The 16,639-nt window shown below is 42.5% G+C and overlaps 1 protein-coding gene across 9 annotated transcripts in view; it reads left to right on the plus strand.

Moving 5' to 3' along the window:
* The first annotated feature begins 63 nt into the window (after positions 1–63).
* Positions 64–16,639, plus strand: part of KANSL1L (KAT8 regulatory NSL complex subunit 1 like) — a 66,787-nt gene continuing 50,211 nt past the window's right edge. For 6 of the 9 annotated variants that reach the window (XR_012629412.1, XM_074872602.1, XM_074872605.1 and 3 more), the window contains exons 1-2: positions 65–154; positions 7,092–8,209. Coding sequence is in view for 8 of the 9 variants with exons in the window: in XM_074872602.1 (XP_074728703.1) it covers positions 7,122–8,209 (1,088 nt within the window). In the remaining variant the exon portion in view is untranslated. Of the gene's footprint in view, positions 155–5,322; positions 5,423–7,091; positions 8,210–16,639 lie in introns of those variants that run through there. The other 3 variants (XM_074872609.1, XM_074872604.1, XM_074872607.1) reach the window with 3 other exon arrangements.

Consider the following 16,639-nt stretch of genomic DNA (forward strand, 5'->3'; position numbering starts at 1 on the left):
CCCCGCCCCCTGCGCGGGGAGGCCCCGCCCCGCCCGCCGAGCTGCGCTTTAGCTGGGCGCGGACTCTTCAACAGCGGCAGTGGGAGCCGCGCCGGGCGCCACGCCGTGCGGGCTGGAGGCGGCAGCGCCGCTGTGGAGAAGCCGGCGGGCGGAGGCAAGCGCGGGGCTTCGCGGGGCAGCCGGGGGGAGCGGCGAGGCCGGCGGCCGGCCGTCGCTGCGCGCCGGCGAGGAGCGCGGCGCTGAGGCGGGGGGGGGGAGAAACCGGGGCCGGGCGGCGGCTGGTTCCCGCGGCGGGAGCGGCTGTGGCGCCGCCGCCGAGCGCTGGCGCGCACGCGCGAGGAGGAGACTAGGGTGGGGGCGGGGCGGGGCGGGGGGGCTAACGGTCTGGGCGCGGGGCGGGGCCGGGCCGGCGGGGGCGGGATCGCGGGGCGGGGGCGCGGCGGCAGTGCCGGGCCGTTGTCCGCCTCCACCGGGTCCGCCTGGAGCGCCCGTGGGCGTTCTCGCGTCCTCCCCGCGCCCCCGCCGTGGGAGCTGCCGGGCTGGCCGTGCCCCGCCGTGCGGGCGATCCGCGGGGTGCGTGTATCGCCAGCTTGCCAGCTGCGCGGAGGAGTAGGCACATGGTGTCGTGCTGCCTTGTTCCTCTGGTTTCTAATGTGTGGGTCAGTAGATGAGTAGAAAGCTTTTAGCCTGCGTGTGTGATGATTTTTTTTTTTTTTTAATTCCTGGGTTAAAACTTGCCTCTGATAGTCAAGCTGAACAGATTGCCACAGATTCCTTTGCCTTCGGGTGACCCTGACCAAGCTGGCTTCCCAGACCACAGAGCACTTACTCATAAAACTGAGTAATTTAGATAAAGTAGATAGCAAAGCTCTGGGCAGCAGCTTGGATCCAGGTGCATCCCTCAGCCTTCGTTGAGATTTCCTGTGCGGTCCTGAGCATGTCTTTTAATCCACTTTGTGCATCAGCTCCCTGGTTGCACAATATTGAAGCATTTCCCAAAATAAAACATAGTGGTCACTGAGGTACTTGATACTCCTCAGCAGTGAGGAGCAAACTAAGCAATTTAAGAAAAAAATTAAAATCCAATGACCAAATAACTGAAGTCTGCTTTTTGTCGAAGGGTAGACACTTCCTCTTCCTTTTCTGCTTAATTTAATAAAAAGGAAATATTAAAAATCAAACCGGATAAAGCATGGTTATAATTCTAGTAGGTGTATCGACTCAGAAAGCTGGTCTGTGTGCCCTAGGACTTTCCTTCCTTATTGGTCCACATTGTGAAATCCTGTAAATGTTTGGGGGAGTTTAAATTCCAGTCATCTTAATTAGTGTCTAAGAGCTGAATGGGGCTTGTTTAAGAGCAGGTTTTATGGCCCTCTCTTCAAAGACTAAAATTTGGACGGATAACTGAAATGTTGATATGGACCTTACAGGGGAGATGAAAGTATTACAGATATTTATATTAGAGACATGTGTAAGACCTACATACAGAGGCACCTGTCATGTACTACAAAAAGTGTTCCGCGTATGTTAAAAGTGACTTCAGATGTTACGTTACAAATGTATGATATATTATAGACTGAACAGGAATTAGCGGCAGAGTAATAAACTTGGAAATAATATATGATTCTCTGTTCAGAAGCAGTTATGAAGAAGAAGAAAAACAACCTTGTTCAGAGATTTTAATGAGTCATGGATTTTATCATAAATGAATACTAATGAGTTCCACTTGAAGCGTGTCCTTTTTGATGTTTTTTATGATTAAAACTGTTTGGGTGGTCTGTCTTAAATTGAGTTCTCTTACTGCTCAAAGAGAGATCCTTTTTAGGTGTGCATGTGTTTCGGGGTTTTTTTCAAAGAGGAGGAATTTGTGCTTATATCTTCTGGGGAGCGCAAAACACTGAAGTTTGCAGTTTTATCTATCTAGTACTGCCTGCACAGTGAGTGCTGCTGAAAGCTGAGACTCCCCACATAATCCTGTTTGGTTTTGGGTTGGGTTTTTTTTTTTCAATCTATTAATAGAACAAAATACTAAAATGCTTAAATACTCATCATGAGTAACTGGGCTGCTTTTGAACTGAAAACAAAAACTGCCTACTGAGGTGATTTTTTTTTTTTTTTCTCTTAAAGGCTAGTCCCAGTTGTGTTAAATATGGACCTCTTTCCTTTTTCTTTCATACTCGTAACCAGGACATACCCAGTGGGACTAATATCTCTTGCAGTCACTGCTGCAAACTGTTCTGTGAGAAAATGCAGATTATGTCATGGAGGTGTTCTCTCTATTCTTAGAAATTATTATGATCCCATAAGTTTTGTGAAAACTGGGAGAGGTTGGTAAAGTATGCCCCGAGTGGGTGCCTCCCACCAGGCAAGGCTTGGAGAAGCCGGCGGAAGGCAGCTCCTGCACGCTCAGCTCGGCAGTGGCTGTCGGGCCCGGCGGCACGGCTCAGGCAGCGCCGCAGTAGTGCCTGTCTGACAGAGCACCGCTTTATTTTTGTCCAGCGATTATCGGGAAGGCTGTCCAAGAGGAGCTAGGGATTATGGGGCAAACAACGCAAAGCCTTAGGAAACCGGGTTTTGTCAGTTGTGTTGTAGGCAGATCAAGCTGGCTCATGTAGCTGCCATCTCTCCTGCAGGTTTTCTTTAAGAGGCCTTAAAGCAGCTCTTGTCAGTTTGAAATACAGTATTCCTGAACATTCTTGCTGAGCTTAATTTCGGGTGTTTCACCAGATGCTGTTTGCTGCCAGTGACTTCGCTTTGCTTTTGAAATGCCTTCTAGACAAGGAATAAACATTGGAGGTTTGCTTACCTGAAACACCCTTAATCTATGAATAAACTGGAAACAGCTGTATTAATTTGAACTGTTATTTGTAGGCCCCTGAGTTTGAAAACAAAAGAAAACAGTAAATGTAAAAATCTCCTGTTGTCCAGGAATCTCATAATTAACAAAAAAGTTTCAGGTGTTTGGGATGGCAAAAGACAATTCAATTTACAAGGAGAGAAGGCTGGTACAGAGGAGCCTTACAAACCCTCATGCAAATGGAGTTTTATTATCATTGAAAACTAAACGATCACAAACAAAAAACCCACTAAAAGACAAAGCAATCCTCCCCCCAAGCAAAAATCCCCCAAAACATTGTCTCTAGTGTTGTGTAACAAAAGCGATAGTGTTATGCAAGTGGGGGAAGAGTCAAAAAGTGAAAGGACTATAAACAGAAGCTGGGAAGGGAATGCCACCCTGTGTGCAGGCAGGTTTGTGGTTGGGTTTTGTTGTGCTTATTTTAATAGGGTGCTGCTGATCACCAACGTGAAGACACTAGTTTCAGGATTTAGACAAATTTTGTTGAGGTAAGCGTGGTAGAGAAGGGCATAGCGCGGAAATGTCGAGTGAGGACTAAGAAATAAGCAGAAGTAGCGGAGCGGGGGAGGAGCTGGGGTCATTGAGGGATTAGGGACCTGTAGCAGTGGTGAGAGGAGGGAGCTGGGTGCGGGCGTGGGGAGCGCTGGGGCTGTGGTAAACTGCAGCTCCTGGCTATATCCTCCTGGGTAATTAAGGCATTAGGTGGGGGATAAGCATAAAGTCACTTTAAACATCAGTCGCTATACTATGCGTGTCTGGTGCTTGTTTGTTCCCTTCCCCGGTACTCATTTTACATCAGCTTTTCTTTTTTACAATACTTTTTAGTCTTTCAAGTGAAGTGTGTATTCAGCAGATGAAAAGCAAACTGTTTGCCAGTTTAGTAGCATTTCAGCTGTTCTGGTTTTGAAACCTCAAGTAGTACACAATGGAAAAAATCCTTAAAATGCTTTACCTATGACAGAAAAGCTTTTCCCAGAATGAAAATACAGACTCTTCCTGAATGCCATGTTGCAGTACTTGTCTTCCCTCCCTCTGCACTTTATCCCCCCCCCCCCCCAGAAGATAATAGGTTTGGCTCTGGAAACTCACTTGCAGTAAGGGTGGAGTGAAATTATTTTTGCTGCTTTGTGCCAAAATGAAATAAAACATGTCAAAATGAAAATTGTACAATTCTCGTCGAGCCAAGTACTTGTACTAAAATTTGTTTTTAATATTTTTGCATCTGATAACTTGTTTTGCTCGATATACCAATGACTTTTTGGGTGTGTGTGTGTGTATGTGAACTTCTTGGAGAAATGCCAAAGACTGGAGACTGGGACAGTACCAGCTTTTATAAAGTCTTTTTGATGTCACTGAAATAAGAGGAACACACATGAAGTTTCTCACATGACTCTCTTCAGGGCAGAAACATTGTGTGAAGTTTGCAAGTTGCTGGGTAAGGGGTTAATTGAGCAATTTCTTTCTTCAGAAGCTAAAATTTTATTTGTTTTTTTAGCTATATTGTAATTGAAGTGTCTTCTGTCAGGAGCTCTTAATTAGTTAGTGGCTTGTCAGTGCTCTTTAGTTTAATGTTTGTGGTTCAATTTGAGGGTACTTTGGTTTCTTCCCCTCTTTCCCCTAAAAGAATCCCCAAACTCAAAAAAAAAAAAGTTAAAATACTTTCCTAATGGTATTCATTGCAATTTAGGAAATTTGAAACTGTACCAGAAGGGTAGGTAGTATTTGAGGGAATATGATCAAGTTAAAACACAGCACTCTGAAAATTTTGTGCTGCCAGTGTTTTGTATAGCCTCCATCATATAGGTATGAGATACACATCTGCAAACTTCTTGTTTGCTTGAGCAGCAGCTCTACTGTGTGTGGACGTTTCCCAGCTTTCAGGAGTAGCAATCTATGACTGTTAAACCACTCGAGCTAAGGAAGGTAGATGGTGAAGTTGGAGCAGTTATAAACTCATTGCTCAGTCTATGTAGATACCAGGCTGACAGCGTTCTTCTGAGAGAGCTTCTGGGAGTTCCCTGGGACAGAGCTAACATGGGGACTCCCCTGAGTTCATAGTAACCCCACAGAGAAAGTGTGGGCTTCAGTTCTCTCCCCATTATGTTTTAGTCATGCTAAATCACTTTGACTTACTGTAGTTATTTGCCATATGCTGGCGGGGTGGGGGCATAGGTGTCTGAATCCATACTCCTTTGAATTTAAAAATTCTTGTACCTGCTAGCTCTTACAAGAGTGGAAAGACACAAAGCCACGAGTCAGCCAGATGCTGAGAGCATTGCGAAGTCACCGGAGCCGTTGCAGTTTGGGGCTCCAGCTCTCATCAGTGCATTTCCCTGTCTGATCCTAGGAACAGGACTCTTACTGAACGGCTGGCCACTGGGGGAGGACTTTGTGCTGAATTCCTTTGTAGTCTGAAGTTCTTGGCTCGTTGATAAACGTTAAAATCCTGGGGACTTTTATCGTATTGTTTAGAATTAGCATTAGGACCACCAAACCTGGTCCCTGTGATGCTGGTTGCACAGAGATGAAAACCTCGTGGTTGAAGTATACGTGGAGCAATGAAAGGTAAATAAAGCATACGGAGAGTGTTAAGGCAGTAGTAGAGTATGTGGCTCTTTATGTTTTTCTTCATGTTTTGAGGGTTAAAGAGAAAATATCCAGACTGGTACTTCTCAGCTCCTTAGGTTTCCACATCTCCTTTTAATGTTTGCACCTTCAACATAAAAAAGCCTGTAGTTACAAACAGGCTAAGGCTTCAGAGAGGGAGTTTGCTTTTCTTAAGATCCCTACGTGGCAGTCTCAGAATCGTTGACCCCTTATGGGATCTGTGCATTGAAAATTGCTGAGCTAGGCAGTTGCTGTGGAGATCAAAGAAACTGAAGACATTAAAAGGAGGGCAGTGGAAATGCTGCTCAACTAGTACACCGGTTAAACAGAGAATTTACTGTGGAATTACTGTGCTACACTCACTTTTGTTAGTACTCTCTTACTGTTTCTGGTTTTGTCTCTAGCTTTTTAATGAAGAACTGACAGTTGCTTATCTTCCAGGCTTCTGCAGGCCACATTCAATTAAATCCTTCACTGGGTTTATTTAACCATACCCTAAACAAAGCTGAAAGTACAGTGCAAGGCAGTCATTCCTCCTCTGTAAGCTGTGGGATAGATCCAGTGTGACACATGGCCTTTTAGCTGCTGACAGGGAGTGGTGAAGGTTGACACTGGTCTTTTGATCCCAAAGTTTGGGAACCCTTTGTCTAAGCTATGGCAAGCCACAGGCAAAAGGGTTTGTAAAGGAAAACTGTTTGTCTTTACTCAAAGTGTTACCAAAGAATATTGTGTTTGTATTATGCAGGTAGTGCCTGATGAATAAAGAACTGGATGCAAAGGCACAGGGGAAGGTTTTTTTTTTTAGGAAACATTTAGAATTTAACAGTTCTCTGCTTTTAAAGCATTAGCCTTGATGATTGGCTTCTAAAGTGTATTTGTGAGAATATATACTCAATTAATTAGTTAAGTGCTTGCTTCATATAGATTTACATTAAATATATTTCTCCCAATAGTGTCACTGAGTTTATTTCAGAGTGTTTCATCATGTGGTAGGTGTTCTGCTTTGTGGAACTTGTAATAGGTAGCTGCAGAACTCCCATTTCTGTTATACTGTTGATGTTGACTCATTTAAATATTAAAAAACCCCGCTTGAACGAAAACCAAATGCAGCTCAAAAAGTAACTTCTCTCCAGAGCAGATTAAAATAAAATCCAGCCAGAGGTCTGGGGTGGGAATGTGTAGATGTGAGTCTCTGTGTGTGTGCATATACATATACATGTATATGTATACACTTGCATGCATATTTTAAAATGCATCCTTCCAGTCACATGACTTATGGTCATGTTTTTCAGTTTGGGCAAGGTTAGATGACAGTCTTGAACTTTGTGAGCCTTATTTCTCAGACTGATAGGATCAGAAATGCAATGAGGTATGAACGCTTACTCCCCTGAGAGGTAGAGGCTTCCATTGCACATGGAACAACCTCTGAATGAAATAAAGAAAAAGCCAGAAAGAGTGTTCTTGTTTGACTTGGGAGGGAGCATAGTCTATTTGTGTTCTTCAGATAAAGTCCTTTTCTATGGAATCTTTGAATAGTGTTAAAATGTTGAAATTAAATATCTGACAGAGTTATATTTGTACCATGTCATGAAAACGAGAAAATTTACATGGCCCATGTTATTTTCAGGTTTGCTGTAAACTACCTACCGTAGCTATAATGACACCAGCCCTCAGAGAGGCAGCAACAAAAGGTCATGGTATCCACTTGTCACCTTCTTTGTCCTCTAGAGCTATGGAGTCTGATACAGCTTTGTGCATGGAAAATTCCAGAGCAGTGGAAGAGAAGATAAAAGAGGACTCCATCGCACAGATTACTTGCTCAGTCCTGGGGTTCCCCACTGCTGAGCCCAGCCTCAGGAATGATATCTTCAGTGTGCAGCGTTTTGGTTCTCCACCCTCCTCCAAGTGCTATCAGTCTGTTTTGTTAATGAGTACAAATTCTGCGTTTAGCAACAAAACCAGTAAGCAAATGAAAGCGGGAGAGCCCAACTGCTCCAAGATGAGAAATTCATTACATAATGGTGCTGACACATCATTTGGTCAAATCAGTCATTCAGAACCTGAGGAACAGGTCAAAGGGGAAACATTTTCAGAGACCACATCTCCGAATTTGACAGAAACGCAGAGACTTTTGGATTCAAATGTAACCGAATCCAGTAATGCAGAAGAAATGCAGCTTTTAAATGGTAAATGGTACAAGAAGAATGGTTTTTTGGGTAGGGCTTTGGAAGTCTGCGCTGAAACAATAAAAGGGGATTTATTACACCAAATTCTTCACGGGCCTTCAGAAGGGATTTTGAGCTGCACCCCGGAGGAGGTGTATGCTCGCTTACTCCAGTGTGTCACTAAGCAACAAATGGAAATCAGTCGCGCCAAAAGAACTCAGAAACGTTTACAAATGCTCCTGGCAAAGCATGTTATCAAACACTGTGATCAGCAGCTGAAATGTTTTGTGAAACATCAGCTACAAAGAATGAAGGTTTTCCATGAGCCAGCCAGATTTTTGAGCAGTAGCTCCCTCAGGTGCACTGAAGGTTGGCCAGAAAACAACACAAATACTTTGGAGAGTAGTTCAAGTACGGACGTCCAGAATGGAGTTAGCGTTGCACCAGGTGAAATCCGGGGGTTTGCACTTTCAACTGGAGGGCTGCTGTCTCGCGTGGAGAAGGATCTGGACTCTGATGCAACATGTAGCAGCTCAGATGAAGATGGTGAGGAACAGACTGTAAGAACAACTGTGGAAGCGTAAGTGTTAAATTCCTGCTAGACTCATGTGCTTCATGCTTATAAATCAAGATGGAAGGGTCTAGACCTGCAGATTCCTTCTTGTGTGAGTAACCTCACTCAATAGATAGTCCTGCTGAAATCAGCAGGACTGCCTGTGTGAGCTAGGTTTGGCAGGGGCCAGACAGAAAGTAAGAACTTCTCCTAATTAGAGCATTTAAGGAACAGTTACTTTACTAGATTGTAGAGAGCTAGATCTGGTACTGCACTCTCTCAGTTTGCATTACATTAGTACTGCTCTAATTATTCAATACTCAGATGGTGCTGTAAATCAAATAGCGATAGCAGTGCTGTAAATTATATTTTTGGCCGGTGTGAAAATAATTTTAATTTTATTCTGGAGTTATTGAGAATTAGTCCATGTTAGGATCTTGAAATCCACTGTGATGTGATAAAGAGTAAAAATTATCATCTGATGCAGGTGTCAAGCCATCCAGTATTTGGGGGTTGCATATTGAAAAAGTTTGGTTCTTTGAATTATAATTTTTAAAATGTTAATTTATTTACTGAAGTTGTCCTGCTACTGCGAATGAAACTAACAGTGGTGTTTTTATTGTTGCTGGTATCTTTTTCAAGAAGAAACGGAGAGAAATTAATATAATTAACTAACGCTGTCTTGAATTGACAGGGATCCTGTCCATACAAAATATAGTAGCTTTAGAAATCAGTGGTGGGTAAGAGAAGTAGATAGTAAAATTGTTCCCTGATGGTGGTACAGCCTCTTTTTTTCTTTTTTTTTTTTTTTTCCCCCCTACCTTGCTGCACTTAACACAATCTCTATGGTCAAGAAATTTTAGAAAGTGGTGAAAGGACAGCAGCTTTCCCCTTCCTACAGCTGGAGAGAAGAGTATGTGTTAAGGTCTGTTGGGATGTAATAGTCAGGACAGTGACACACGGAATAGAGCCTCACACAAACACAGCAGCTTGGTAGGAGCTTCATGGCACCTACATTTCTAGGACTTAAAGTCAGGACTGGTTTTGTGTTTCCTGATCTTATGCTTTCGGCTGTTAGGGAGTGTCTAGAAAGCATTAAGAGTGACACTGGTGTTTGAGGAAAAATAAATATTTAAAAATCTGTATTTCTCGATCTGTTTCTTGAAAAGCATAATGTTCAGATGACGTCAAGGAAGCTTCATCTTCAATTAGAAAAGAGCTGTGCCCTGTTACGTGTTTATAGCTTCAGTTAGGAAAGCTTCAGTATAGCATGGTTGTATCAAATCGCTGGTGCTTTTTGTTAAACTCAGTAGGCCTGGAAAACAGAGAGGAGAAAAAGTGCAAACTAAAAACTAGTTTTCATTTTCTTTTACATTTTGTCAGAATGTTAAATACTGTACTGAAGTCCAACCAAAGCATAATGGCTTGTCAACTCATTTAGGATCACCTTAAATATTTGAATAAATAATTTGAATAAATATTTGAGCTTGCAAAAGAATTATTCTGCTTTTGAAATATTTTAATGAAAGCCCAGCATTTTTGGCTCTTCCCAGAATTGGAGAATCTGCATTCTTCTCCTAGCTGATACGTTTGAACTCCTGAGTAATACCTCTGCCTCTAGGATTCTTATCTTGTGATTACATGAACTGAAAAAGAAAAACTGATGAGAAACTCTTGATTCTCAAAGGGTAGTGGATAATGTAAAACTTGGACTGAAGTTCTGTGTGAGGGTTTTCTTTTTTTCTTCTTGCCAGGGACAGTCAAGTTTCCAACTCTGCCTGCCAGTCCTTTACCTTTACTTCTTCTTGTGGCTTTTGAATTCCTGAAGTTATCTTTCCACTTAAGGCTTACTCAGTTTGTTTTGCTGCGCTGACAAAAAAAAATCCACAGAGGATTATTAAGTACAAAGACACCACCTTTGGCTCAGGAAATCCCCAAGCTGCTGTTGCTGGCAGCTGAGGGAGCATTCTGGAGAAGCACTGCTCCCTCCATGCCTGCCCTGTTGGAAGACTGTTATCTTGGCCACTGCTGAGAGGCAGGAGACTGGGTAGGTCATCTCTAGTCTGACTCAGTGCAAGCCTTTATTTGTGGGTTGTTTTTTTTTCCCTCCCTTTTTTATGATCTTACCATTGAACGGCAGTCAAGCAGCAGTGTGACGAGGTTAGCGATGTGCGTTAGCTAAGGCTTTGCTGCATTGGCAGTGCACGAATCACTGGGGCTTGAACTGTGCTGCTGGGCCAGCAAGCTCAGAGTTAAAGTACTACCTAATTTAAGCAGTGTGCATAGGCTGAGGCAATGCTTGAATTAACACTGCAGGGAGGACAGGCTGTCTCTTACTTGAATTTATCATTATCTTCAGCTTGGAAGGGTTTTCTTCACTTCTCCATCTTTCCAAAGATTTGTCTTTGTGGCTGAAAGGCTGTACTTTTTCTTCTAGGTGACAAAGGTAAATCAGTTATTCACTGGTGCAGCTGCTGAGATTTGCTGTTTCCTGAGCTTTACCACTTTAAGGCTCTTTGGATTGCCTTTCACCTGGACAAAAGAAACAAGCAAAGTTAACATCCATTTTTATTTCTGCTAAGTGGATTTACATTCTTTGAAATGCCTTTCTCTCCTAGGGAATTGACTCTTAGTGCTTTCCAGAAACAATGTGATCATGTGGGTGAGACAGTATTTGTTTCCTCACCTGTGACTTACTTTTCATAGTGAAGACATCTACTGACCTGGAAAGACTCTTCCTCTGTGATATTCTTCATAATATTTAACTCTAGATGTTATAAGGTTCTATTAATGTGGTGATGAATGGGAAAAATATTTTGGTTTTGCCTATATCACAGTATACTGATTGCATTTAACTTGAGGGTATAATCATGCTGGTGACTGGTCATTGTCATGACTTCGGTGCTTTTTATCCTTTGGGGGGGGGGGGGGGGGGGGGGAGGAGGTGTCAATCCAATGTGCAAGGCAGGAGGAACCTGCAGTTACTGTGTTTACCTGAGAACAGTCTGTTTCCCATCAGGAGGGAGAAGTTGATTCCGGCTCCAATTCTTCACGGTAGGAAAAAACCTCGAGCTATTTTTAGTATTTTGAACCTGTTCATTCTCATTATCCTGAAAAGAGTTTTGCCCAATGAGTGTTGACATAAGCTCTTCTGAGCTGTATCTCAGTGCTTTGTGTCCCGAGTAAGACTGTCTTTATCCATCTATTTCAATACCTTTGTTGTTTAGTTGCAAATAGCTGTTACAAGATATTTAGACCGTTATTCATCCCTTGTGCATTACATAGGTGCTTGTCCTCAAGACAAGAAAGATCCTTGGTCTACTGGTGAAGGCAGTTCTTCTGGCTGACAATTCACAGTACTTACTGAACTTCCCCAGTTCCTAGAGTAATTGGAAAGCCTCATGCCACTTCAAGAGCTTAATCAAAACACATTTGGTCCTTTTGAGTATTTGCTAAAAAGAAATATGAAAAAACAGTTGTCTCTTTTCAGGAATTTTGTCATTTTGCTGCCAGTGTCAGCTCATGAATGTCTTTAACCTGTCAGTTTTCATGGAAGGTTTCTTAGGCAAAGCACTAAATTTCCATCAGTAATTTGTAGTGTATTCTAGTACTGTTCCAATGGAAGAAATTCCCGAGACACTACACCAGGGATATGGTAGTACTTCCTTCTGGCTTCTCAAAGGCAGATGTTCGGTGCTGTTTGCTAGCTCACTGGTAGGCATTAGCAACCAGAGTGGACAGAGGGCCTGAGGAGGGCATCAAAAGAGCTGATCAAAAGCTGGTCAGGATTCCTGACGTCAGCAATTCACAACTGACGTCAACCACTTGAAATGCAACATGAACAACATTTCACCAGCTGAGTTTGCTTGGAACTTGTTCATCTTGTGATTCCTGAGGATGGAAGATTATCTGTAGAAATGATCACAAGTTTCAAACAGGGTGAACTGGGGAAGGATGTGAGCTCAAAGTTTTTTCAGCAATGCAGCTCTGCTTCTGGGAGCTATGTATTGTTTCTTCCACGCCAAGTCCACATCCTTATTCATGTATTTTGTGTGTGTTCCTGATGTGGTTAGAAGTTCTGGTTGTTTACAGTGTACCACAAAGAAGTCTGATGCTGAGGTGGTTATTTGGCAAACCTTTAAAGTTGCAAGGTACAGAGTTTTTCTTCTATGTGCACTATGTGTATGATCTTCCAGAATCAAACGATACATCACTGGGGTTCTTCGAAGGCACAGCTGCTCACTTCATCAAATAGTAATACATGTACCTAATTGACTAGAGAGAAAAGCTGCTTACAGTAGATTTTTCTGTGAAATAAGTAGCTCTGTCTACTTGTGAAAAGTCCTGTGCCCTGTTTCCCCAGTCCTCCTTCCCCCATCTGAATACAGTCTTTTTGCATCATTTGGTGGGATTTTTTTTTTCTGAAATGTTTTCATGCTTTTCCCCTGATTTTTGAAAGACATGTTTTACTGATTATCCTCCAGCAACCTCAAGCCTGACGAAGAAGCACTGTTATATTTTTCCATGCCCACAGGGTTTATCGTGCCTGGAAACTTTTATAATGAATGTGCAGAGATAGTAAATCTTTCTTTTTTTTCCTTCCCTCTGCCCCCCTTCCCTGTTAAATTGCTAGTTGGAAGGAAACAAGATTGGAAATCTGCTTTTAGTACAAATACTTGGTGGGGAGGGAGGCAGAAAGGCAGAGAGAATACAGGGAGGAAGAAAATATTATGACTGGTATCTCCAGATCTAATCTGTTTGTTCTAGATTATTTTCCATTTTTCCTAGCATGTTTTCTCATGGCTAATTGAGCAACATCAATGCAGTTCTGCAGGCCTCACTATAGAAGGCACTGCTTGAGGGCTGGCGTTTGTTGCCTGTCTTTGAGCCACGTTACAAGGGGAAGCTGTTTGTTTCTGCAAGGTCAGGTCCTGATTTTCCACCCTGAGCTGTAATTCTGCTTCATACCTGATATGAGAACTGAATCCTGGGTTTGGGACGGGGAGGAAGAGAGTCTGCCAGGACTAAATACTGCTCTCCATTTTTCTTAAGCACAAAACCCCAATTGTTTCCAGTTTTTAAGACCTTTTTAGTTTACAAGTCCGGGAAATGTCTTATTTGCATAGAGGATTAATGTGAAGGCTTTTGAGTAAGTATAAATTCATAGGTGCTAATAATATGCTGATTTCAAAATGTTTTATACATTGCTTTTTCATGAATTCCATTCTCCCAATTCTTGGCTCCTGTCGCTAGGATGTGGGAGGAGAATTGTTACCAGGGAATGAAAGAAAAGATAGCTTTATATTACCTTCTGTTTTCACTCTAGGGATACATGTATTATTTCAGAATATATTCAACCTCACTTGGTTGGATTTCCGCAAGATGGATTTACAACTTCTTTAGGGTCCCACACGCATTTACTGTTTTTCTTTAGAGACTCATGTACAGCAATAATAACTTGCTTTTGAGCAAGACTTCCTTCTCACAATACCAGAGTAATGTTCTTGTGAGTGAGGATCCTGATTTCTAACCTGTAATTACATTAGTATTTTTGCAGCTGCTGAAAGCAGACTGAAAGGTTTTAATGAAAGGCAGAAGGTTTGACAAGTTGTAACCTGCAAGGGCATCTCAGAGCCAGGAATGTTAAAGCTTTTGAGTTAGGTGTTAAATACATATTAAATAAAAACTTGGCATTACTCTTCCAAATGACACTTTAATACACAGTCAACATAGTATAGTAGAATACAGAAATCTGATAATCAGACTCATGTATATACATGATAACCTCATGTGCATAATTAAATGCTAGATAAGAAGAGTTTGGTGCTTGATGTCAACTGCTGATTAATCAGTGTTTTATGGCAAGCTTTTTTCTTTTGCTAAGCCATGAAATGTGTTTGTTTTAATTAAAAGATTTGTTTACAAACAGCAACTGTCTTCATAACATCGTGTAAAGCGAGGGCAGCATTATTTCACTTTACAGATAACATTGATTTCGTAAGAATCTACTTCAAAGGGATACATTCAGTGCCTTTGAAAATCAATGTACGTGGGCCCCTGATACAGGAAATCATTTAAATGCTTTCCTTTTCACATGAAATAACAAGTGTGCATAAAGACTTCCCAAAATAGGAATGCTCTCCTGTAACAGGGTTTCATTCATACTGCTAAATATGGGTTAGGAATGTAACTTTAGATGTTGGATTTAAATATATTGACCTGTGCTCTTTTTTATTGAAACTGAAATAGCTGTAAATGATTTTATTTTCATCTAAATATTTTACCTAGCTGTTGTGGGTGAGAAAAAGTTCTCTATTGGGGAATTTAAATCCATTTCATTTTCAATTAGCAAACTCTTAATTACTGATTCTGGTATTGAAAAATAAATAAACCTGATTGTCCACGTTTGAATATATGTGTATTATAAACTCCCTCCCAGCCCATCAGGGTAGACTGGACAGCAATAAAACTCAGTGAACCTCTACCCCAAGCTCCTACAAAACACCCAAACCAAGAAGGTTGCAAGTGTTCAAACCTACATTCATTGCTTTCTCCACCCCTTGGCCCTGGAGGGCTTAACCTCATAACAAAGGCCACCCCTGCCCTGCAAAGCAGCCGGCCAAGTACTGTTTGGTGACTCCCCTATTACTTAATGGCAGCCTGCTCACAGCCACTGCGGGAGAGAACTCCGTTTCTGATGTACCAGGGTGTCCCGTGTCCCCAGGGCAGGTGCCGGGGTCCCTGCTGGGGCAATGCTGCCAGGCCCTCAGCGCAGCCCCGCTGCAGCTTCCTTTGGGTCCCACGGGTGGGGTGGGTCCAGGCCTCAGGGCTTGAAGCGGGACCCGGCCCAGCTCTGCCCAGCTGCCCTCCCACCCAGAGGAGCGATCCGGGGCCCTTTCAGCTCTCTTGTTCACCCGCAAGGCTCGTTCCCTTTGGTGAGGGGCAGCAGGAGGTGGAGATCAGTGTGCTGGTGGTACCTGTGCTGCTGATGCTGCTGCTCCTTTCTCATCTGATTGCTCTGCCGTGGGCTTCCCCACCGGCCCCTTCTGAGTCTCCTCTCAGTCTCTGCCCAGGTGTTTTTGGCCTGTTCTGCAGGACTGCAGCCCCTCAGCTACCAACACCTGCTGATGATTTCCAGTGCATCTGGCATGCAAGTTCTGGATCAACTGTTGGCTGTTTATCCAAAAAAGTCTCAGAAAATAATATGCTTTGCATCCATTTTTACATTGAAATCTGATACTATAGACAACAAGAATGAAATTAGTTATTAGCTGGAGCTACATGTTACACGAATACCATACCCACCTATTCCTTGTAACATTATATGTACAAATTTTGGGGCCAACTTCAGTGGCTGGACAGCAGCGATAAGCTGCATGCATGCTGGAATAATCTGCCATTTCCATGTATCTTTACAGGAGTATATTGTAAGCTCTATCTTACGTGGAACATGGGATCCAGGCATAGCACTACTTTCTTGATTCCTTTTTCAAGGGCAGTTGTGTGAGACTTACAGAGAATTTCTAGGCCTGTGTTCCTGGTGTTTTGTTGTTAGTCTATTGATGTTGGGCCATTTCAAATGCAAGAAGAGAAACTTGTTTCCAGGCAGCCCTGGTGTTCCTGAAGCTTCTTTCCTTGCGTGTTAGCACTGCCTGCTTCTCCGCTCCATGTTGGTCTGATCTACAACATGCTGAGGTTTAGTGGAAGAAGCTAGGGTGCTGGGGGAGCCAATGGAATCTTAGAAATACATTTAAAAGTATTTTTAACAAAAGACATTAGCAGATAACGCATTTTGCAGTGATTTGGGTTTTTTTATTTTATTAAAAGAGGAAATGGTGGTGGTTGTTTACCTTTCACAGGTTTTTACTTCTTGTGCAGTTAATATTCTAACTGATCGGACTGCCACTGACCAATTTGGCCTTTTATCATTAACAGCTCTGAAGAATTATGTAAACAGAATTGAGGATGAAAAGCACCTACCAGATTGTGAAGCCAGCCATTGGAAAAGTTCAGCACTGTAACAGACAACACTGCTTTAAGAAGCTGGATTTTAAATTTCTTTTATGGAGCCCTAAACTAAGTTAACAATTCAGTGCAAATGTAACAGTTCAGTTTCCAGTCTAAAGCCTGTAGTAATAGTGCGATTCTTTGCAGGAGCCCTGTAGCAGGCCAAGTACTGGCTGTGGCATCTCAGCAGTTTGGAAGATGTGATTTCTCAGATGAGGGAGCATATAGAGCTCCAGTGTGAAATTCTCATGAAATTTCTCCTTTGCTAGGGTATCCAAGCACAGAGACTTTCCCTTTTTATATTTTCAGTTTTCTTCTACAGCCTTTTTTTCCTGAATATTGTATTTCTTCTTCTCCCCTTCACACTGTCAGCTTATTTATGGAAGATGTAAAAATCTTACTCTGTTGCTACTTAATTTTTTTCCTTCAGTTCTGTACCATGAATTTTCT

Source organism: Strix uralensis, chromosome 6 (genome assembly GCF_047716275.1).
Source record: "Strix uralensis isolate ZFMK-TIS-50842 chromosome 6, bStrUra1, whole genome shotgun sequence".
Classification (NCBI taxonomy): Eukaryota; Metazoa; Chordata; class Aves; order Strigiformes; family Strigidae; genus Strix; species Strix uralensis.